This window comes from Carassius auratus, unplaced genomic scaffold (assembly GCF_003368295.1).
Source record: "Carassius auratus strain Wakin unplaced genomic scaffold, ASM336829v1 scaf_tig00216169, whole genome shotgun sequence".
Taxonomy (NCBI): Eukaryota; Metazoa; Chordata; class Actinopteri; order Cypriniformes; family Cyprinidae; genus Carassius; species Carassius auratus.
The window spans coordinates 238,426-262,893 of record NW_020528439.1 but is presented as its reverse complement, the minus strand read 5'-3'; the positions used below and the strand labels follow the sequence as shown (position 1 = coordinate 262,893).

At 36.2% G+C, this 24,468-nt stretch overlaps 1 protein-coding gene across 3 annotated transcripts; it reads right to left on the bottom strand.

Annotated features, from left to right (window-relative positions):
* Positions 1 to 984: 984 nt before the first annotated feature.
* On the bottom strand, positions 985 to 23,661 carry camsap1a (calmodulin regulated spectrin-associated protein 1a). Of its 3 annotated transcripts, XM_026262506.1 has the most exons (19): positions 23,137 to 23,661; positions 21,691 to 21,848; positions 17,277 to 17,539; positions 12,114 to 12,275; positions 11,233 to 11,313; positions 10,939 to 10,971; positions 9,335 to 9,476; positions 9,008 to 9,147; positions 8,077 to 8,173; positions 7,774 to 7,939; positions 7,606 to 7,685; positions 7,407 to 7,491; positions 4,790 to 6,743; positions 4,506 to 4,642; positions 4,228 to 4,415; positions 4,016 to 4,115; positions 3,305 to 3,420; positions 3,060 to 3,178; positions 985 to 2,178 (listed from the first exon to the last, which is right to left on the bottom strand). In XM_026262506.1, the coding sequence occupies exons 2-19, from the start codon at positions 21,845 to 21,847 to the stop codon at positions 1,888 to 1,890; spliced, it is 4,311 nt and encodes a 1,436-aa protein (XP_026118291.1). In that variant the 5' UTR covers position 21,848; positions 23,137 to 23,661; the 3' UTR covers positions 985 to 1,887. The 3 variants fall into 3 exon arrangements, with proteins under 3 accessions (XP_026118291.1, XP_026118292.1, XP_026118293.1); XM_026262507.1 differs by lacking the exon at positions 10,939 to 10,971; XM_026262508.1 differs by lacking the exons at positions 10,939 to 10,971; positions 11,233 to 11,313; positions 12,114 to 12,275; ... (1 more) ...; positions 21,691 to 21,848; positions 23,137 to 23,661 and adding an exon at positions 10,732 to 10,865.
* Between the last annotated feature and the right edge of the window lie 807 nt (positions 23,662 to 24,468).

The following is a 24,468-nucleotide window of genomic DNA, read 5'->3' as shown; positions in this document are numbered from 1 at the left end:
CCAGTGTTGCTAATTTAGCGATTTTCTTGGACAAACCTTATTTTGTCTCATGGTTCTGCCGCACGAGCGCGAGGTCTCTCTTTCCCAGCGCGCGCACACGCCTCTGTCTCTCTGCATCTTCTTCAGCGAGTTCAGAGAAGAGCAGCACTTTCAGTTAACAAAAAAAAATATTCTGTTTCTTCTTACTCTATTTTACATGCAAGTATAGCCGGGAATCACAGCACAGCCATTGTCTTAAATCACATGTTTATTTTATTTCTTTAGACAATGTGGTGAATAGGATTTTAGTGCAGATTAATATCTTTGAGAGCTGGTTATGTAGTCTTAATGGACAGCGTTTCAGTCATTATAATATTCATTTCGCTGTCTGACAACAGAAACATTAAAATATAATAGTAAAAACAGTTTAATTGAGATTTTGTCTGCAAATTCTTTAATACATGTAGCTAATTTTGTTTAAAGCATTCTTTTAAAGATAATTTGTATAAAAAAAGTTACACACTGTTAAAAATTAATGCTATACTGTATGGCTATTGCCAATCAAATGATATCAGTATCAAAATCCATTTTACTATTAATTAAAATCAATTTACATTGTTACTATAATTGCATAAATGATGTAATCTCTGCCTCAAATTATTATTTATTGAAGTGTTGCTTGTATAAAATGAATGTCACATGCTAATGTGCCGTTATTTGGGAAAATATTACTCTTAATCGTGTGATGCTTAACTATTAAGTTATAAACATATAAATACAAAAAAAAAAAATCTTGTACAGTGGCATTTTTTTTATCTTGCATGATGCTTAGGTTGTGCAACTGCCAAAGCTTGGCAGAATTGACTATTTTGAGATGGACAGACTTACAATCTTTGGTCAGTTTGCTGCCCCCAAAAAGTATTACATTCAAAATGTTAGGAGAACCTTTTTTATTTCTGCTTTGGTTTCTTCTTTCTGATTGTTAAAAAGACACCACACAACATCTTTTAGGTTGTATAATTTATTAAATTTCAGTGTTCTTCTTTAAAATAAATATATGGTACATAATAATGAGCTAACAAATAAAAGTTAAAGCAAAGTTTTGTACAATCCAAACATATACAACAAAAAGCCCTGCTCACAGGAGTCCCTGGAGTGCATACATTCTTTACTGAACACAAACAATCAGTGGCAATGTGTTTCAATGACAATCTGATTCTTTAGTGAAAAATTAGGAAAGTACAGTAATACTGTCAGCAGCCAGCATGAATGCATGATTAAAAGTAAAGATGGATAATACAGAAGCACTTCATCGTAAAACATTTTAAAACGATGAAGAGTTGAAGGTCAAAATACACACACACACACACACACACACACTCAGATCAGTTGTTATGTGTTCACTGCATTGCACTGCTAAATTGAGTGTCAGGTATGAACAGCAGCATATGGAGATGTATTGTACAGTATGAGAAATGCAAAAAAACAGACGCGCTCTAACACACATTCGCACGTGCCTGTGTAACAACAGCAACCAAAATTCATAGTTCAAGTAATGGGAGTGTTGTCTTTTGTTCCTGCGTAAATGAATACTATGGTAAAATCAAACAAAAAAGTGTCACATGCAGATTCCTGCCTAAAAAAAATAAATAACACTGAACGATGACGTAATCCTAGAACACATTCAATAACTCTGTCAATCAAACATCAAGCTCCACCCACTTCTGACATCCTCAGCTCTGCTTGTTTCACAGCGCAGTGGCCAATAGGAAAGCAGGAGGAATCTTGAAGACCAATATGATTTTAGGAGGCCTGCTCATTAGCAAAACGTCAGTTTAGGAATGAAATATTATCCAGTGGCCAATCAGAAAGCAGTGTATTGTTCAAATGAGCCAATAGGAAGCAGGATCATTTTCTCTTTGACGTGCTCGGCCGCTTGGCCTGCCACAGGTGGCCGTGGATGGTGAGAGCATCTACGCTGACCGAGACAGACTTGGCGGGGATGACGTTGAACTGCTTGCGGTCGGAGCTGTATTTGTAGAGTCTGTCGATCATTTTGCGGCTGATGGCGCGTGGCCCCGTGCCTTTGAGCTTGACGATCTCCTCTGTTTCAGGGGAATATATGTACAGTGCCCTGAACTGACATCCACCGTCACGGAAAAGGATTATGAGGTGGTTGGACTCGCACCGCTCTATTTCCTGTGGAATTATGGCAATGAGTTATTACATACTCAAACATATCCAGCTGTATATACAGATACATATAAACTTAAGTGCTCAACAAATTTTTAAATTTTTATTCAATGTTTATTATGCAATACTGTTTTGATAGTAAATTATCTATCTTTTTGTTGTATGCCAATAATAGTTTGTATTCTGCTTTAGTTTAAAGCATTAAAAAGAATGTTAAACATAAAAAAGCTATATAATAACAAATCATGCAAATACAAACCCGATTCCAAAAAAGTTGGGACACTGTATAAATTGTGAAGAAAAACAGAATGCAGAGATGTGGAAGTTTAAAATTCTCTGAATCTTTGGATGATATTATGCACTGCAGATGATGATAACTTCAAACTCTTTGCGATTTTACTCTGAGAAACTCCTTTCTGATGTTGCTCCACTATTTTTCGCCGCAGCATTGGGGGAATTGGTGATCCTCTGCCCATCTTGACTTCTGAGAGACACTGCCACTCTGACAGGCACTTTTTATACCCAATCATGTTGCCAATTGACCTAATAAGTTGCAAATTGGTCCTCCAGCTGTTCCTTATATGTACATTTAACTTTTCCGGCCACTTATTGCTACCCGTCATGAAATCCAAAATGAGCCAATATTTGGCATTACATTTCAAAATGTCTCACTTTTAACATCAGATATGTTAAGTTTATGATATAAGTTTATGAGATTTGTAAATTATTTCATTGCTTTCACAATTTGTACAGTGTCCCAACTTTTTTGGAATTGGGTTTGAATACTATGCACAGTATACATACAATGTATTGTATGAGTAGAGAAATATGATCGCATAACAGGTTTAAACAGCCTGAAAGTGTGCCGTCATAGAAACTTCACTCACCTCCAGAATGGCGTTCTTCTGGGATTCATTGACTTTTCCCGCGAGACAGCAGTGAGCGATGGCATTCTGGATGATTGGTTTGTTGGACTTTGCACTAGGCTCCTTAAATAATCTGGGCCCTGAGGACCGAAAGGAAAAATGCAAACTGAGCTAATGGTGCAGAAATGTTTTATTATTTTGACTGAATAAACACATAATTCAGTATAAACACATTAAAGAAGGGCTGTAAAATGTGTATAACTTACCATTGTATTCTGCTACAGATGTGATAGATGAGGCCGTCGAGCCATTGTCCCAGTCTCGCTCCATGTTCCTGCTCGCATTTCGGCTCAATATGGGAAAAGATTCCACAGATTCCCCCCTACATTTGGGAATTATGTGTTATAATCTGATAACTGCAGACACATGTCTACACTGGAGGTGACTGATAATGCAATGAGTTACTAATAAATATATATATTTTTAAATAAAGAAAATATTTTTTAAATAAATGTTATGACATCAAACAATATAAATAGTTTTTCATTAAATTATATATTTATATATATTTCATTAAATATATATAAATAACTAAAAATATATAAATTAAAATACACAAGTGAATCGAAAATTAATAAAGAAAAATACATAAATAAAAAATACACTACAAATAAATTAAAAATAATTAAAATACAAAGTAGCTTTGAATTAGCTATCTGTCAACTCAAAGTGTGATGTGATCAAATATATAAATAGAAAAATATACAAGTTAAAATACATTAACAATAAAATAATAAATTAATTAACTAAGAAATTAATTAAAACTAAATAAAAAAATTAGTTTTGATAGGAATCACAGGTTTTTGAGTGATATGAGGGTGAGTAAATGACAACAAAATCAACACTTTTGCATATTTCTATCTCTTTTTAGTCCAGAAAAGTTGGCTGTACACTGATGATGTCCTGTTCGCGCTCACCTGTGTGAACTTGCCCCTCCTGACGCCACACTGTCACCTTCAGTAGCAGCAGAGGCCAATGAGAGAGACGATCCAGAGGGAGCAGAACAAAGACTAACCGCTAGAAAGAAGAAATGTCACGTTAAAATCAAATGTAGCATGTATAGATGTAAAAAATGAATGCATGTCAAGTCAGAAATGAATATGGCGTTTTAAAAGTAAAATTTTCTTACGAGTAGAACAGGAAGATTCAGCACGATGCAGTGATTTAGGGCGTGGCCTCCTGTTACGTGGGCGTGGTTTAGTCACACCCTGTTCCTCCAGAAGTTCTTCCTGCTTCCTGCGCAGGTACTCCTGTTTGATCAGCTCCCTCCGAGCCTTTTCTTCCTCTTTACGCACACGTTCTTCCTCAGCTTTTCGTCTGAAACAAACATACACAAATTACATTAATTGTATCCCTTCTACAGTATTTACTCACACTGGGACAAACTAGATCGACTGTGACTGATACCTGGCTTCATCTCGTTTGAGCTCTGACTCCGCCTCCAGCTGCTGCTTACGTATTCGCGCCTCTTCGGCCTTACGTTGCTGTTTGAGGAGGAACGCTGCCCTCTTCTTAGCCAGCTCATCCTCCGCTTTCTGATCATCCTACATACAGAAGAACAACTTTCCATTTTATAACGCAAAATACTATTTTGTACAATACATTATAAAAAATAGAAACACAGAATCATTTTATAATAATAGACTTAAAAAATCTAATAATAATCATCATTTGCAAAAATGCTCTGGTACCTTAAAGAAGAAGCCCAGTCCAGATTTCTGTTCACCGTCAGGTTCTGTGCTAGTTTCAGACGGTTCAGCCAGGTCCGATAGGTCCACTTCAATCAGCTGTGCTTTCATTTTGTTTTCCTCTGACAAAACCAGAACGTTCTCCTTTCCAGAGCCGCTGGACTCGCTCTGCTCCGGGGTCGGATCACCAGGCGACTGTTCCACCGTGGGAAGTTCGGTTTGGGGCGAGTCGAGGCTGTCGGCACGTTGGACTGCGGAGTCCTGCAGTCTAAAGGTAGTTTTGCGAATAATTCCTTTTGAGCCACACCCACCCTCGTTAGCTCCACCCTCTTCCTCATTCTCAGCCCGGGGGGTCCTGCCACCCGGTGTCGGAGCGCTTGGTTTCACTGGTGGATGACTGTTTGCATCTTTGCTCAGTTTGAGGTCGCTAGGTTTCACCCGAGGTGTACGACTTGAGCTGAGCCTTGGAGGACGTTTGGTCGCGGTGGAAAGGGTTTCTGTGAAATGCACGGAGAGGCATGACTTAGTCTCGGTTTGCTCCGGCAGATGTTCGTTTAAGGGCGGCACAGTGCTCGGTTTTGTTTCCTGCGGGGACTGGACAGTCTGTTTCATGAGCAAGTCCTGCTGGAGAGACAGTTGCATCATTTGATGTTGTATCGCTCCAATCGCTTCGTTCAGGAGCTCAATAGAGCGGCTACATTCGCCGAGATCTGGTTCTCCGCTCGAATTGCCCAAAGCCCCGCCCCCTCCTGTTACACTCAAGCGATTGTCCTTATCCTTCTCTACCGGCGTTTCTTTACACTCCGTGTCTTTTTCTTGGGCTTTCAGGACCTCAACGCATGAGTCATCCTTCGCAAGCAGTTTCTCTTTAAACCCAATTTCGGTTTTGAGTGGGTTTGGCAATGTGTCGCTCCTCCCCTTTTTAACAACATGCAAGAACGCCGCTTTTCCCAGCTGCAGCCGTTGACGAGCCGAAAGGTTCTCCATCTTCCTTTTCTGCATCTCAATAACACGCCGTTTCTCCTCCAGCTGCATGCGAAGGTGTACGAGTTCTGAAGCGAGGCCAGGTCGGCCACTTGGCGTTCCCGGACTCACGTCTGAGGGGAATTGCGCGCTTTCGGATCCATCTGGAGTGGTTGTCTGCGAGCTCCCAGTGCTGTAGCAACCATCGGGGAATCCGACTCTATTCCTGCGGCGTTCTGCGAAACTTGTCATACGACCGGTTGACGTGCTGCTGGCCTGTGACAACATACTGGGGCAAGGACTTGCCCGTCCACTCGTGTCTTCCTTATCGTCACGTTCATGCAAGCAAACATCCTCGCGCAGTTTTGCAGACTCCTCTTCCTCTCCAGGTCCCACACATTTCCTCCCGGCATGCATCAGAACTGCTTTGGAAAGCTCTTGCTCCTTAACCTCTATTTCATCTTCTTCCTCAAACTCTGAATCCGAGGCGATGTCTTCCCATCCTCCGAGCGGACTGTCCCGCACACTTTCCACGTCGTCGTGCAGAAAGAAGCATCCGGGAGATTGTGCTCGAGAGCTTGCTTGCTCTATGCTACCGACTGGAGTAAACGTCTGGTTGAGAGGGCATTCTGTGGGTGTATACGCCCCCCGGCGTCCCTGACTCCTCCCCTCTCCACTCTCCTCCCACTTACTAATCCCCGTTTTCTCCTTATTTGGTCGTAGAATTGCAGGTTGCAACGGTTCCAAGAAGAAACTCTCGGGTCGGGCGTCTCTGGATGCAGATGCACCCTCTGAGTTAATCACAGCCAGTAGTTCCTCCTCTTCTTCCTGGTCATCGTAGTGATGTGTCTGGGGGAAGGGCTGGCCGTTGATGCGGTGTCGTGGAGTAATGGAGATAACGTTGGAAGCTAAACTGTCCTTGCTAATGGATCGAGCCAAGCTGATATTATCGCCACATACACGTTCCCAATCCATCTCCATCTGAGAGATCGGCCTGAGAAAACAAGAGGGACAGAGATTTGAGATTTCAACAGGTTAGTCATTCATTCTAGGACTGGGCTGTATGAATCGTAAAATGGTAGAGATTAGTCAACCTGTAGAGATATTGCAATTTCCAAATAAAATGAGAAAATAATTATATGAGAAAGCGATAAAGTCGCATTTGTATTTAATTTACCATTGCCATCTTAAGTGTCCATTTTTTTTATTTATGCATCAACAAAGCTGAGTAAAGCACCAGAGACTTATGGCTAGTTTTGCAGTCACATTTCACCAAATTTCTCACACCATGATATATTTTGGTGAGACTATCCACACATAATTAATTATTTATATAGTTTATACTATTTATTTTGAATTAGCATTTACTGTATTTAAATTTTCAGTTTTCATTGTAACTTCAGTTTAATTTTTAGTAATTTTATAACTTCATCTTCAACTTGTTTTATTTCAGTTAATTGCCAGAACAATTACTTTTTTTAAATAAGTTTTTTATCTAATATTTATTTTATAAAATATTATTAAAAAATATTTTGAAATAAAGATAAATATTCCAATAAATATGTGTCTGTGTGTCTGTGTGTGTGTGTGTGTGTGTGTGTGTGTGTGTAAAGCTGAGTTTTAAACCTTTAAACCTAAATTTTGACTTGACCCTAACCTTTGTTTCCTTTCCATCCAGGCGAACTGTGATCCAAGCATGAGTCCATCCATACGAGACAAAGAGTTTGACCTGTTCCTGAGCTCTGCTCACAGAATGACAGAGAAAGATAAAAAAGAGTGGTAACTGATCAGTTTAAAGAATTTAATTTATTTAAATGCAATATTGGGTTAAAAGTTTGATTAGAAGATGTAGTAACCTGGATTCTCCTCCCCCTGAGCGGGCTTCTGTTGTCTCTGCCGCAGTGGGAGGAGCGGGTTGGAGGGGCTTCTGTTTGTTCTGAAAAAATAAAACAATGAGTGTAATGCAATCGTGAAATATGTACTGCAGTGTGCAACAGATCATTAGGTACTTCAAACACACTTACACGGACAAGGACTCCTCGGGGTGCAAGTAATACCGCATACAACCGTCAGGAGTGGCAGCTGTCGCCAGCGAATCGGCTGAAGGGGAGGGAGTTAAGAAGCTTCGCTTGGTGGCATTGGATATGGGCACATGGGGGCGGGAACTCTTTGGCTGAAGAGACGCTCTCACTGTCAGATTGGAGCAATGGGATGTCAATCACAACATAGTTTAATAATGAAGAGTGAATTAATCATGAGATGGAGATTTTTAGCTTCAAACAAAGTGTTCGTCAGAAAAGTAGTGAGTTTTAAGACTTGGTTCTTACCATCTTTAATCTCTTGAAGGTCTCTTGGCTTTACAAAGTCCGGCTTTACTACTTCAAACCACCAAAAGAGCTCAGCAATGAAAACCATCAGGTTATGCTGGAGGAACAAGAACAAGTCAAAGACTGTAATGCACAGAGATGTTTTCATTTTTCACTTTTTTGTAATTTATATTATTCTCAAAGGTAAATATTTTTTTTTTTTACTATAATACAGTTAATCTATACTAAAATGGAATTACTGTATTTAATTTAATTCTATTAATAAAAATCTGCATATATTAAAGGCAGTACAACAAATACGACAATCATATACAAATACTTTAAAATGTAATTAATTGTAATACTACAAAAGTAAATATGAGTAAATATAAATATACACTACATTTATAAATATAGTATTTCTTAATATTTTGAATAGAAATTAGTTTTTTTATCTTATACAATCTTGGTATGGGCTTTTGCTGTTATTATTTTATTTTTATTTCTGTTTTAATTTAAAAAAAAAAAAAAATTCAGTAATTTTAGTACTTAAAAAAATAAAAAAATATTTTCAGCTTTATTTCAAATAAAAATATTACAAATACATTTTGTTTTGGTTTATATACAGTAAATGCATATTAAAAAAATACATTTTATTTTATTTGACTATTTCATTAAAATATGTATATATCAATTCACCCATGATGTACAAATTATTTAAATTGTTTATCCAATTAATCTAATTGAATTGTATTTTATTTAATTTTTTAAGCATGGCAGTCTAAAAGCATACATAGATTTTATTTCACTGATCTTGGAGTGATGCATTCTGGGACTGTTTAAACTGAAGAATGCATGCAGTGTTGCTTTATCACTTGCATTTGGTTTCTTAGAAGGTAAATGCTGTATCTATAATTTTGTATTCCTGAATAAAGTATATTTCAGTACAGACCTTCAGCACCGGTGGGCCGTAGAGCAGATCTTCAGTCTGCAGGTAAAAACACCTGTTCAGGTATTCGTTAGAAAACTCCCGCAGCAGATGGATGTTATACACACTGTCCGACAGAGACGGCACCTCCTTCAGACATATATCTAACAGAAAAGAAACATTTATAATGTTACAAAGTATCATGAATGCTGTTCTTTTGAACGTTCTATTCTTCAAAGAATCTTGATTTGAATTGTTGAGTACAACTGATTGCAACAGTTTACATTAGAATGAACTGACATGATTATTCTGATCATTTGTGGCCCATTGTGTGTGTGTGTGTATATATACCATCTAGCCTCATGTATTCAGGGCAGTAGAAGTGAATGACTGCTAGCAGAGCTGCTCCATCACAAACATCCTTCATCAGATCCTCAATCACAGCCAGGTGTGGGAACAGATGTCCGGTCAGGTGTTCTCTACGGTACCGTACCTGAGAGAGAGCAGGCATGGACTTAGAAAGCATCAGACAAACACACCCACAGTCTCTCACATACTCCGTCATACACCCACTTTAAATATAACAGTACACTCAGAAGTGAAAATCCTGTCATCATTTGATCACCCTCATGTCACTCCAAAAACATATTTTTGATCATACAAATCTATTTCATATAATAAATGTGGACAGTAATTATGACTGCTGAGCTCCAAAAATGACAAAGTAGTAGTCTGTACAACTTGATAAATATATGACTTTATATTAAAGCACAACCTTCCGAGTCTTCGGAGGAACAGATTGAGATGTAATTTGTTTTCATGCTGTAAATCTTACCTTCTTGCCCATGCTTACGATACACACAGATGACAGAATTTTCATTTTGAGGGTAACAAATAAAAATTATTTTCATGCAAAATTACCTCCATATGTGTGGAATGTGTTGTATGACATAGTGGCTTCTATGCATCAATACATTTTTATAGGGTATATATATTTATATATATAACTGAAATTATACAACTTACTATACAACAACAAAAAAAAATTGTTAAAGTAAAAAAAGTTTAATGAAAAAAAATTACTTTAACATTCAACTTGATGTACTAAATGTAATAAATAAAAACTGCTTACATATATAAAAAAACAAACTGCTAAAAAAGACAAAAATTACTAAAATGAAAATGCAAAAACAAAATATATATATATTGATTAAAAAATATAATAGTATCAATGTATCTTAATATTAATTAGTATCTTAATGTTACTAAAATAGCACACAAATAATACAAATTGGTAAATTTAAATTAGATCATTACACACACACACACACACACATATATATGTATAGCAGATTGTATATTATAAAAATGTGTGTGCAAACAATCATGTGTAATTAAAATTAGTATAATTAGTACTAGGGCAGCACAATTAATCAAATTTCTAGCTTATGATATTTGTCATAATTGTGGAGCCCTAATTAATACATTTAAACTAAATCTTTAAAATAAAATATATATCATTTTCTATAATAATATATAATTGTAGAATGACTGGATGTGTGGATGCATGAGAAGACAAATGATGCAAGGAAGAGTGAAGTACTGAAGAGTGTGTATGAGATGCCTGCTAGGCCCTGAAGGACTCGGATCTGCATCAGGGCTTTCTTTGTGATTACTAAACAAAAGCACTGGGTTTGGGTTCATGCAGACCTCTAGTATGCGTATGTGAGAGAGCATGAGCACTGTACCACACGAGAGAACTCCACCGGCTCCAGCATGCAATGGGCCAAAGCGTTCATGAGATCAGGCTGAGACAGACAGAGACAAATTGAGTGAGAGATGGACTGACGGATGAACGCATGACACACACACACACACACACACACACACTCAACATCCAGTCCCGTTTTCACGCAGCGTGACATGACGGACGCAGGGGGCACGGTGGCACTTACAGGCACGAGCTTCCAATACCATTTTGAGGGAGACTATCCGACAGGAAGGGGCGGGACAAGAGAGACAAACAGGAAGAGCATAAAGGTTAAACGTCGAGCTGAGAAAGAGGTGGAGGGAGAAGAGAACGATCAGATCTAAACGAATGGAATCTGATCAGAGAACAGGGTTAAACCGTGTAGTAAAATGCACAGTGAGTGATTGAGCCAGTCGACGAGGAGAACACAGGCCTGCATGCTAACGCTCTGGGTGCTGTTCTACTACTGGACGGTTTGGAGACTCGTGATTGGTCAGACCTTCTGATGACACGGCGAATCCATCAGCGGCTGCTTCATCTTCAGTTCCTTGTCGGAGAGCTCTCTCGTCTTCAGAATCACCTGCAGGACACAAACAGAGAGACTCAGCTGAATCTTCCATGGGTTTTTTTTTTTAGCATATTTGAGATACTACTATTTTTTTTGTTATATATTTCTTAGTAATTTTGTTGTTTTAAAAAAAAAAAGTGTTTATATTATATTATATCAGTAAAAATTGATAGCTAAAAATGTATAGCCTGAATGCACTCTAAGTTGCTTTGGATAAAAGTGTCTGCTAAATGCATACATTTAATTATATATATATATATATATATATATATATATATATATATATATATATATATAAAACTTTATTATAAATTATATAACTTTTTTTTTGCATTGGCAGCTATCTGAAATAAGTTTTTATTTAATTTTATTTTCATATTTTATTTTATTTTTAAATAATGAAATGTTTTTATCTTCAGTTTTAGGCAATCATAATAACACTGATTTCCACTGTATGTCATTGTTTCCCATTTTGTTTCTTTCTTTCTAATTTTAAATTTTATTTGCTATATTTTCACTTATTTTCTTGTTTATTGATGAAAATTGAGAGTAAAGACCTTTATAATCGTACAAAAGATTTCTATTTCAAATAAACACAGTTCATTTGAACATTCTATTCATCAAAGAATCCTAAAAAAAAAAAGGACAATCATATTGCTATTTATTTAAAGGTACAGTAGCAAAAATAACCTGCTTAATTCTAAGGCTCAGAAACGATGAAAATACAATTAAACTAAATTATAACATGTTTGGTGCAAAGCTTGACTAACATTATATTTGAACTTAAACGGAGAAATAAATCAACCTCTGACCTTGTTGATCCAGAACAGCATGGCGTCCTCCATATCGAAGGGAAGCTCTTTAGAGGCGCAGAAGGAGGAGAAGCGCTTGACACTCGCCACGACTCGCTCTACAGCCATCATCTCCACCGTATACGCCATCATCAGAGCGTCGATCAGCGGGATATGAGAACTCTACACACACAAACACACACACAAACACAAAACACCACCACTGAACACAGGTTTCTGTGGATCAATAACACCAGGAAAGAATGACTACTGAGTAAAACAAACATGTTTAAGTTCAAGTACTGAAATTACCGAAACAAAAACTGAAATAAAAATGTTAGAAATAGAAAAAAGCTCATACCATTACTAAATTACTCTGCTTGAATACTTCTACTGATTTATAGTAACCGATTATAACAGTACATATTTCATAATACATATTTTCTAATAATATCCAATGTTTTTTTACATTTAAATTATATTATTTTATATAAAAATATATTAACAATATATAGTTCAATGCAAAATATTATAACATTGCCCATTTCTTCTACTTCGACATAACATGTTCTCAATATATTCAGTTTAAATGAGTGGCATCAGTTATCGTCTCACCAAATAATGTGGATATTTTGCATTAGATAAAACTTTCTGCAAAATTATTGCAGCTTTTGTCAAATCTGATCAAATAATGAGTCAACGAGAGAAAAATATCAAACAAGACATTCATAAATAAATAGCTGATAACCAATAGGGTGTCAATGTACTGTGCATCGATGGATTGTTTTGCTTTTATGAATTATATTAGTTCTAATTTGCATTTAGAATTCTAAAATGTTCTGAATAAGAAGTTAAAGGGGGGGTGAAATGCTATTTCATGCATACTGAGTTTTTTACACTGTTAAAGAGTTGGATTCCCATGCTAAACATGGACAAAGTTTCAAAAATTAAGTTGTACGTTTGAAGGAGTATTTCTGTTCCAAAAATACTCCTTCCGGTTTGTCACAAGTTTTGGAAAGTTTTTTTCGAGTATGGCTCTGTGTGACGTTAGATGGAGCGGAATTTCCTTATATGGGTCCTAAGGGCGCGTCTGCCGGAAGAGCGCGCTCCCGTATAGCAGAGCACTGAGAGCACAACAGACTTCACTGATCAGAGCGAGAGCGTCGCCAAATGTCACAAAAGGAGTGTGTTTTTGGTTGCCAGGGCAAGACAACCCTGCACAGATTACCAAAGAAAAAAACGGCATTAAGGGACCAGTGGATGGAGTTTATTTTTACAGAGCATCAACGGAGTTGTGCAAGTGTTTGTGTTTGTTCCCTGCATTTCGAAGATGCTTGTTTTACAAACAAAGCCCAGTTTGACGACGGATTTGCGTATCGTTTATTTTTTAAGGATAATGCAATCCCAACGAAAAAGGGTCACGATCGTGTGTTGGAACCGCAGGCGGTGAGTAAAACTGCTTAAAATATCTTTGCCTCCTTGTTAGTGCGTCCGCCTCCCATCGGAGACCCGGGTTCGAGCCCCGCTCGGAGCGATTCGTTGCTACTGCTGCTCTCGTTCAATTTCAGCCTCGGGATCTGATTCTGGATCATAAATAAACGGCTGAATCTGACTGTTAGCCATGGTTTGTTTTGGATGATGGTTTTTCCCTCACGGTAATGTCACAGCTTCCAAACGCTCTCAACGCAAAAGCCTACTGGCGCTCGTGATTCTTTAGCTCCGCCCACACATCACGCCTCCAGCCGGTCGTGTTTTTCCGGGGAAAATCGGTACAGACTATCTTTCTCTTATGAATATAATAAAACTAAAGACTTTTTGGAGTTATGAAGGATGCAGTACTACTCTATAGGTACTCAAGATTAACATGATATTGAGTGAAAATGAGCATTTCACCCCCCCCTTTAAAGAGAATCACATTTCATGTGTACAGTAATCTAGCAAACTGTGCACAGTAAACATAGATCAAACTGATAGAAACAGTGTGAGCAGTGTGAGTAATGTGAGTAGTAGGCCATTCCAGACATACCCTGAGAAAGAGAGAGCAGTTACAGGTTCTCTCATCAAGATGAATGACTCAACAGACTCAACCATATTAGGAGAAGATCACTGACGCTCACAAACACACACGGCTCTGAGTCACTCTGCAGGAACAGTGTGTGTGTGTGTGTGTGTGTGTGTGTCTGTACACACAGCAGAAGAACAGAAAGTGCACTGGCTGTGTTTAATTCAGAAACACACTCTACATGAGAACATAAACACAGACGGCGCCTCACTGTCGAGGAAACAACGCTCCCTGCTCATGAAGCTCATTTGACTGCTTCAAGTGCCATTCAATGGGAAGCGGTTTTATTTAGTTAGCTGCTATAAACATGTCTACCTTCTCAGTGAGAACCTCCTCAATCGGACCATAGATACAAGAACTAATGTTGATCTTAGGTTGACCAATCAGCAGAAAGGGGCGTTTCATTCCCACCAACATGTTGAAATCAAATATTCAAGGTAGATTTATCAATTGTATAAATGAAAAAAATAAAATCAACCCAAATTCTTGAACACACATACACCTACATACACATATATACACAGTACTGTGCAAAAGTCTTCGGCCACTAGTATTTTCACCAACAAAAAATAGTTTTAAGTCAGTTATTTCTATGTTTTGCTGTAGTGTGTCAGTAGCAAATATCAGTTTACATTTCTTAACATTATGTTTGCCATTAATTGTAATAACTTTAGTTTGCAGAAGGCGTCTGACAGCAGCCAGTGCTCCACACAGAGATGTGATCTGATCATCATCAGTCTTTCTGACATTACATGAAGAAACAGAACAAACTGAGACCGACTCAATCCAGAAGAACTGTGCCAACGTCTTCAAGACACTTCAAGAAACCTACCAGCGAAGCTACCTGAAAAACAATGCACAAGTGCACCTAGGTCAAAAGCTTTTAATGACACACAGTGTGGTCACAGCAAATGTTGGTTTAATTCAGTTAAGATATTAGAAGTTAATTAATAATATCTATTTATGGGATTATTTTTGACGGCATCCTCACTTTACAGTATTTTTATATGTGCTTTTTACATTTTAAGTGCTTTAAACTTTGCACAGTACTGTAGCTTTACAGGTTTTATTGAAGCATTTTGGAATTACCTGTAAATATATATATATATATATATATATATATATATATATATATATATATAAATCTGTGTGTGTGTGTGTGTGTGTAACAATAAAACAATAAAAACATAACATCATTTTTTTTAAAACATGAATTTCTAAAGTTTGAAAAAAACAGAATCATCAGTTTATATAAATATATAAATTCTGCTTTCAAATTACTAAAAGTTTGTCTTGGGAGCAGTTTTCTTGTTGAATTAACAAACTTTTTTGATAAATGAGATGAAGCTAGTTAAGAAATTAAATACAACAAATATTAGATTAAAAAACTGAATTATTGCCTTGGCAACTAATTTAAACCCAATTTTATCTAATGAAAATTACTGAGACTAAAACTGAAAAAAAAAACATTTAAAATGTAAACAAAAAAATATTAATAAATACCAATAAATAATTACTAATAAAAACTATAATAATATATAAATAATATCAAACTGCTGGGAAGTTATGAGTTCAGGAGTCATATTTTCCATGTGATGTGCACTCCAGTGATTTGATTAGAACTAATGGAGTAAATAAAATGTGATTGTTCTTTCTTTCTTCGAGCTAAAACAGCAAACTGAAGAGTTAATGATGTGCTGTCATGTGGTGATATTCATGACTGCTCTTCTTATTAATAAAATCATTCTGCAAGTAAGTGAATGGAAACTAAATGAAAGAGACTTTGTGTTTGGGTGCATGTTGATCCATTAGAGAAACACTATAGATGTTTCCACTGGCCTACAAACACACACACACACACGTCTGGCTGTGACGCTCCATCACCCCAGAAGGTTTTGGACAGATGGTCCTACTGTGCCTGAGTTCTGTCCTCAGATATACCTCTCCAAATCTCTCTCACACACTCACACACACACACACACCCACACAGAGATAAAACAACAGAGTGCAACAGTGACCGTTCACTTTCAGCAGCCTGGGTTTAGGAAGTATTTTTCCCCATCTATTTTCTCTACAGAGATTTCAAATTCAATCCGAGATGAATCACAACATTAAAATCTCTCATTTCAGGAAAAATATTAATAAGTGAACTACTCTAATAAATCACTGTGAATTAAGTAATCATGGAAAAAATGACTCGATAATATAAAAAACAATACTGATTTATCGACTCATAGTCGTCAATTATAGTAATAATCATAATAATTATATTCTTATATAATTTTTAGACATATTTAATGTATTTCATTATATAATTATATATTAACAATATATCGTTTATTGCTAAATGTTATTTTAAATATTTTTTATTATATACACAAACACATGCATTTATATATAGAGATAGATAGATAGATAGATAGATAGATAGATAGATAGATAGATAGATAGATAGATAGATAGATAGATAGATAGATAGATAGACAGCAAGAGAGCGAGAGATAGATAGACAGACAGAAAGACAGACAGATAGATAGAGCGAGAGATAGATAGACAGACAGATAGACAGATAGAGCGAGAGAGCGAGAAAACGAGAGATAGATAGACAGACAGGTAGAGCGAGAGATAGATAGACAGACAGAAAGATAGACAGACAGATAGAGAGCGAGAAAGCGAGAGATAGATAGACAGATAGACAGAGCGAGAGATAGATAGATAGAGCGATAGAGAGAGCGATATAGAGAGCGATAGATCGATAGATAGTTTGATAGCGATAGATATACACACACACACATATATATATATAAAATACTTTTTACATATTTTTTTCTATTTTTATGGTTTTAGCTTTAGCTTACTATACTAAACTCATGTTTGAGGTTAGCTCTATAGTCGTGTTTCTGTGGTAAACAGCGGATTCCCTGATTGGTGGATCTCGGTTTAGGATTATGGGTAGTTAATTCTTCGGCAATTAAACATGATAATTTAAAAAGTTAGTTAGGTCGTTATTATTTAGATTCACTATGTGTAAAACTGAAGGGATCTGACTCCTGGTTGCGCTCAGACACACACTGTAGCCTCGGCTCTATCTGGAGGAAAGAAGACAAAGGTGGAAGACGCACCATCTTAATGGGGGTGGAGGAGAGGTCGTCGTGGGAGACCGGCGTGTCGTCTGCTTCTCTGACACTTATCCCGCGGCGTGCGAGCGTCTGGAGGACGGCCTGATGGGAGCCGAGCGCAGACACCTGGTCGCCCTTCAGCAGCAGCCCACACACCCTGCAGTAGAGCTCGGAGGACAGCAGCAGAGACAGCACCAGAGGCTTGATGTGCTCCACGCAGTACTGATCCGTGTAGAACGGGTCTCGCAGGTCCGCCGGGATGTGCTCTGACACACACACACACACACACAAATACAGCATTATAACAACCTGATACAACCAGTATAACCCCACTGACTTAATATTTATATTTGAATTAACATAAGGCAATATTTCACATTTTCGTTTAGTTTAAGTTGAAGCACTAAAACAACTAAAAAAAAATAATAATAATAATAAAAAAAACAATAAAAAAAAAATGTTCCCTGAAATTAAGAAAACATTTTTTATAAAAAAAAAAAATTCGCAACAAATCTATGCATATTGATATTTTAATAATTAGATTAAAATGTAATTATAAAATATTTAAATAATAATTATAATTTGTCTTTATATCTGAGAGATAGAGAGAGAGAGAGACAGAGAGAGAAAGAGGGAGAGAGAGAATGTGTTAGGAAAAAAATATAAAATGCATTAACTGAATTATAAAATATAATGATTAGATTTAATTATATGCATAATATTATAAAATAATTATAATAATACATGTAAATATTATTGTTATAATATATTAATGTTCCTAAAAAAAGTTCAATATAATAAAAAAAAAAAAATTGTTTTACATTTTTGTTAACATGTGGCCTCTAACTATTAAAAAATAATAAGTGGAGAACTGACGAATCCGAGTGTAAGAACTGTAGAAAGACTGTAAGATAAAGATATGGAGATGTCGTACAGACCAGAAACAAAAGGTGATTTTGAGCATCTTGCTAGCCAAACCAAACAAACAACACAATCACAGAAAGACATGACATCAGGTGACTCAATGTGATCACACATTCACATCCTCGGTGCTAGGCTAATTATAGCTAACTGCTAAGCTAATGCGGCTAAGCGACAAGACAATGTTTATTTCATTTGTTGCCGTGTTTGGATTCAGACGTGAGAAGACAGCGTGGTCAGGATGATAAGCAGCTTTAGTTAATTCTGACAGCACTGCAGATGGAAAACAGTCATCACTTATTACCGGTCTTATGCAAAACGCCACTTTTTCCTTTAAATGAACTATTTCTCTCTTACAGGTAGATTTTTTGTTTGTTTGTATACTCCTCCACTCAACCAAAGGTCATTCTGAGGTTTCGTTAAATTAGGAGGTCAGAGGTCAACCAGTCAGATTAAAGCCTGAGGAAGATTAACAGTGGCAGACTGTCTAATAAAACCCGATGAGACACGTGTGTGTGTGTGTGTGTGTGTATGCACGTATGCAAGTGTGCATTAAACAAATTCTACACTAAATAATAACGGTGTGGTGTTTGTGTGATGGATCTGTTTGAAATCAAGCTGGTAACCTAAACACTTTCTCTTAAGATACACGCTCTACCACACACATTACATCTTGCAGCAATGAAGAAAATAATCCTTAATCTTGAAATAAAGAATACTGAAATATATTTATATTTTAAATATAAAATACTTCTATATGTATGTATATATATATATATATGTATGTATATGTATATATATATATATATGTATGTATATGTATATATATATATATATATATATATATATATATATATATGTATATATATATATATATATATATATATATATATATATATATATATATATATATATATATATATATCTGTGTGTGTGTGTGTGTGTATATATATATATATAGAGAGAGAGAGAGAGAGAGAATATTTCCATACACACATTACCATCCAAAGATAACATAACCACAAACACAGTAATGTTTTTATTTTATAAAAATGAAACTAATTTAATATATATAAACTGTGTTGAAATAATAAATTCTGTATGTAAATTATGATCCATATATTCCAAAAACAATGTATAAAGTCAAACTAGGATAATATTATTTTATATATCTGTACATAATAATAATAATAAATATTCTGTATATACATTACCATCCCAAGATTATTACAAGAAAGAAAAAACAAATATTTTATTAAATTAAAAAGTATATTTAATATAGAATAATACTACATATGCTCAGTATAATACTACTACTAATATCTAAAGGTTATACTACAACAAAAATAAATCATTTTTACTTAGAGTATTCTTACAGACAGGTTCTTGCGTGTGTGTGTGTGTGTGTGTGTTCTCATTAATAAATAAAGGCTGACAGTCAGAAATGGGTCACACACACACGAGGGCTTCCCTCACAATGACATCTGACCACTCCTTCAACACTGGACAAAGAGCTTCAGAGCAACATCACAGCAAACAGACTTTCTCTCTGCTTTAGCTGAACAGGCAGGTTCAGGTCTGAGACCCTGAAAACCTCTGAGAAAGGACAATCAGTCGAACACTAGAACTCAACATTACTCTCTCAACTATTACAAGCGCACGCAGCAACATTCAGATACGTTTATGTGATGTAAAGCTGTTTCAGCAAATGTGACAGTGTTCAAGCAGACAAAGCATTGCTCATCCACAAATATTATCAATCTAAAACATTAGACAAATATGGCCACTTAATTTAGAGGTCATCAAGGTTAAAGAAATCTTACAGATCAATATGGATCTATAAGCAATAATGACAAAGATTATTTCAAAGCTTATTTTAAATATCCATATATAAAATCAGACAATTTTAAATTGTTCTTTATATATTACAATAATAAATTACTTCTCATATAGCTCTCTTTATAACGTTGTATTAATATTCATTAGCATACTTACAGTAAACTCACATAGAAACAAGATATTTATTAAATAGCAAATCTCAACTGCTTGATTTTTTATTTTCGTTGAAAAATGTAAATATTATTGCCCAGCTCCTTACATTAAATTGCTGTGAACATATCAATATAAAACTTTAATATAAATGTATGTGTGTGTGTGTGTGTATAATATATATATATATATATATATATATATATATATATATATATACACACACACACACACACACACACACACACACACACACACACACTTATTTATATTATTATATAAGAAGTATTATTATTATATATTATAATGTTCATAATTTATAATATATTATTATATTAGTAATATATATATTCTTAATCAACTCGAATCTGCTAACTTCAACTAAAAGGCATGAAGATATTACAGTATTATAAATATCAACATCTAAATTTTCTGTAAAGTGTATTATGAAATAGTGTATTATAAAACACATCCTATATAAACAAATCTAACTTGACACGGCATTCAAATCTTTGTCTGGACCAAAAACATTAAAAAATACACAATAGTGTAGTATTAGCCATCATATCACTTATTGGTCATAATACACACACACACACACACACAACATATATATGTTATCATACATGCCTTATTTTTAATCTGGATGGAGATTACTGATTCTATCTGATGATTAATAAAGAAATTTCTGAAGAAATCACCTCCAGTTAACAAACAGAACTCATTTAGCATAATTCAGGGTTACAACTGAGACAAAAGTTAGCATAAGGCATTGCACGCTCACACACCGGTGCTCTCCCACGATCACACACAGCTATTTCAGTCTGCAGACTCTGTGATGTAACAGACGCTGTTATTTCTGTCCCCTGATTAGACTGAAGACGCTCTGCTAGAGGAAAACACACGCCACCACCACCATCATCATCATCATCATCACCACCACCTTCCTCCTGCACATCCAGGGAGTATCACTGGCACAAACGTTCATGCATCAATCACAATCATTTATTCCAGAGGCTCTGCTCAACTCCAGAGAACTGGGAGAACGTCCGCTCCTTTCCAAAGCTCTCTTGTGGTCAGTGTAGAGCCGTGGTCTTTGTGGACTGTGAGAATTGCTGACGAAGAAGCAACACACACACACAAACACACACACACACACACACACTCCCATCCCAACAAACACACAACTTCTGCCACTTCAGAACTATTCCCCCATGCCAGTCAACATCTCACTGCCAGCATCCAAAGCAAGCAGTTCAATAGATGCTAGATACAATAGATACAGAAAGTAGAATTTTTCCAATTCTATTCAATTTATATATATATACACACACATACAGTACATGAGAGCAGAACTCAAGCTGACATGCACACGGCCGCTTTAGATTTTTTTGGACATGGTACTTCTATGGTTCTGGAGAACTTTGGAGGAACCTATAAATATCATGATACTAGAATTCAAACTGCATCACTTTTTGCAAGAGGGGGATTGTAGAGATGCACTCACCTTCACCGTACGCTTTGGCGAACAACCAGCGGAGGTTTGCTTCTATCTTGGCTCGGGCCGAGTCGTACATTTCCAGCGGCACGATTTCAAGTCCACCCTCAACCAAATCGGCTCTCCTCGGGACACCGTCCCCACCTGCAAGCGCACCTACATCCATCCTAAACACACACGCATGTCCGCAGTTATTGAAAACATCTTAATGGAAAAGATCCTGCAAAATATTACAATTCAGAAAAGAGTTATCCTGCAGAATGTCCATGCCTCTCTTTTATATATATATATATATATATGATAAAAATGGTGAAGGGCAAAATTAATTACTTAAATTTTGTCTTCTAGTTTTCATAAAGCCATCATTTGTAAAAGCTTGCAAATATATATATATATATATAAAAAAAAATTTGTCAAATAGACTACTTTTATGGTGCTTTTTGGTCCATTTTGAAGCTTGACAATCATGATCGCTATGCAAAGTATTTTACAAGTTTGCAATGACATGAAGAGAGACTGAATACCTTTATAAGCCTGTTAAATCAAAAATTGAGTTTTGCTGCTTATGTCTTTTATCTTATCTTTTAATCTTAAGTCATATATATAATGCTATTTATACACATTACATGCTAAAATAAAAATAAACAATTGGGAAACACACACATTTAATATTTAAAGCCGCCCAAATATTGACAACTCATCTAGGATTTAATAGAACACAAAAAATAAATGTTGTTCAAAAAAAATAAATAAAATAGTATTTATGTTGACATGAATAGTTAGAGCGGCTTGGAAAAATGAGAGTAGTCTTATAATGAGTTGAAAAACAAACATGATGTTCTTAAAGGACTGAATTTTTAACAATCTACCAATATGCCTAGCATAAATAGATGATGACAAAAATAATGTTAAATCTAAAAACAGATGCACATCATAAATATCCAAGTAAATAAATGTATAAGTTGCTGTCAACAAGTACCCTCTACATATTTGACAGATGAACGTTCTTTGACTGTAATGGACCATGGTAAACACCATCCCTGTACCATGGTACTACCACAGTATTCAGCCCAGCCTTTGAATAAGGACAGTTTGCAGTCATTATAGAAGCTACAATGTAATACTGCGAGTGTCCAAACAGCACAAGAGAGGCCTAGACAGACAAACCATCATCCAGATCAGACCAAACAATGCATGATCTTAATGATGGAGAAATGATCACCTCCCAATAACCCGACATAAACCAGCATCGATGAAAGAACGTTCAAATGTGATGAATGCATGTTTGTGAACACAAAGCAATTAAATCTGATGTTTGTCAGCGCGCAATCTTTACTGCAGGCTCTGCAAACGAGGGCTTGTGAATGAACGGAGCTGCTTTACTATCACTATGACAGAAATCTAATCTGTGTGCTGCACCTGTGAGCGGCGACATCAGAGACGAGCCGACATTACCTCAATCCACGCGTCCGATCCACAATCAAGCTTTAAAGATGCGAGAATATCCCCGACGCTTTTAATGAAAGCTCTCGCTCTCGCGGGCGTCTGTTCGTTCCACTCCCCGCGCGGCCTCCGCTACATGACGCGCCGCGAGATATTCAGCAATTATGACGCAAACGGACAGAACACGTTTGGAAAACGTCCCGGTTCAAAAAGACACGTTTGCTCGCGTCTCTTCTGCCATCTGGGCGCTCGGTCATTGTCTGGCCGCCGTTGTCCTGAGAGACGCCGTGGCCCGTCGCTGTTTTTGTCGCTATGGATATATATGCAAGCTCATGAAGGACAAGAGCGCATGCGCGCGTCTACAGGCGCGTCCTGCAATAATAACACGCCACACGATCCATACGCTCCACAGTCATTATACAAAACTCACTTTTTGGTTTTGTTGTCTGAAGTACATAGACAGCACATTTGTCCAGCATATTGATCAACGGTCTGTTATTTTATAATAGTGCTTTATAAATAAACTGAACTGAATCTGTGAGCCCTAAACAATTTTTATTTGATATATTTACACCCGATTGTACTTTTTTATTCTGATGTTTATACAGCATTATTACCCCCAGTCACTTATTATTTATTTAGCCTACATTTGTAGTTTTTCTTCTTCTTGTTTTGTGTTTGCATAATTGTATAACAGCCTATAATTCATGGAATATTCTTTATTCCTTTCCTTTTTGTTTGTTTGCTTGTTTAAATATAAATATATTTCAAATGTAAAACTATTGCAGGACTATAGGAAAACAATGAGAACTTGAATTTGATATTTAATAATATTTGTAGAAATTTGCTGTATGTTATTTGTTTATTTTATTGCGATCCCCGACTATTGATTTGACCTATAAATCAATAGGCCTACAGTTAGTAATATTTTTAAACGTTAGTAACGTTTTTCAAAACAACTTGAGTTAAAGGATAATTTGAAAAAAAAAATTGCCTACATCATTATTTGAACTCGAACCCACATGAACAAAATAATTATTATAGTCCCTTAGTTAAGAACATTAAATATTAAAAAATATCTGTAATAATAATTTTTAATTATCCCAGCTAAAACGGTACTACGTCATAGTACAGGTATGCATCTTGTGTTTTTTCGGCTCTGCGGCGCCTTCTGTAGCTGAAGAGAGTCTCTGAGGGCAAAGCAGGACAGCATCAGCTCATCTGACTGGGGTTATCATTGACCAAATCCCTCGTGCATCCTTAACCTCACCCCTGCTGAGCATGAACCATAGATTCGTGGCAGGTGACTGATGAGCTTTAGTGTTGAGTGCATGTGTGTGTGTG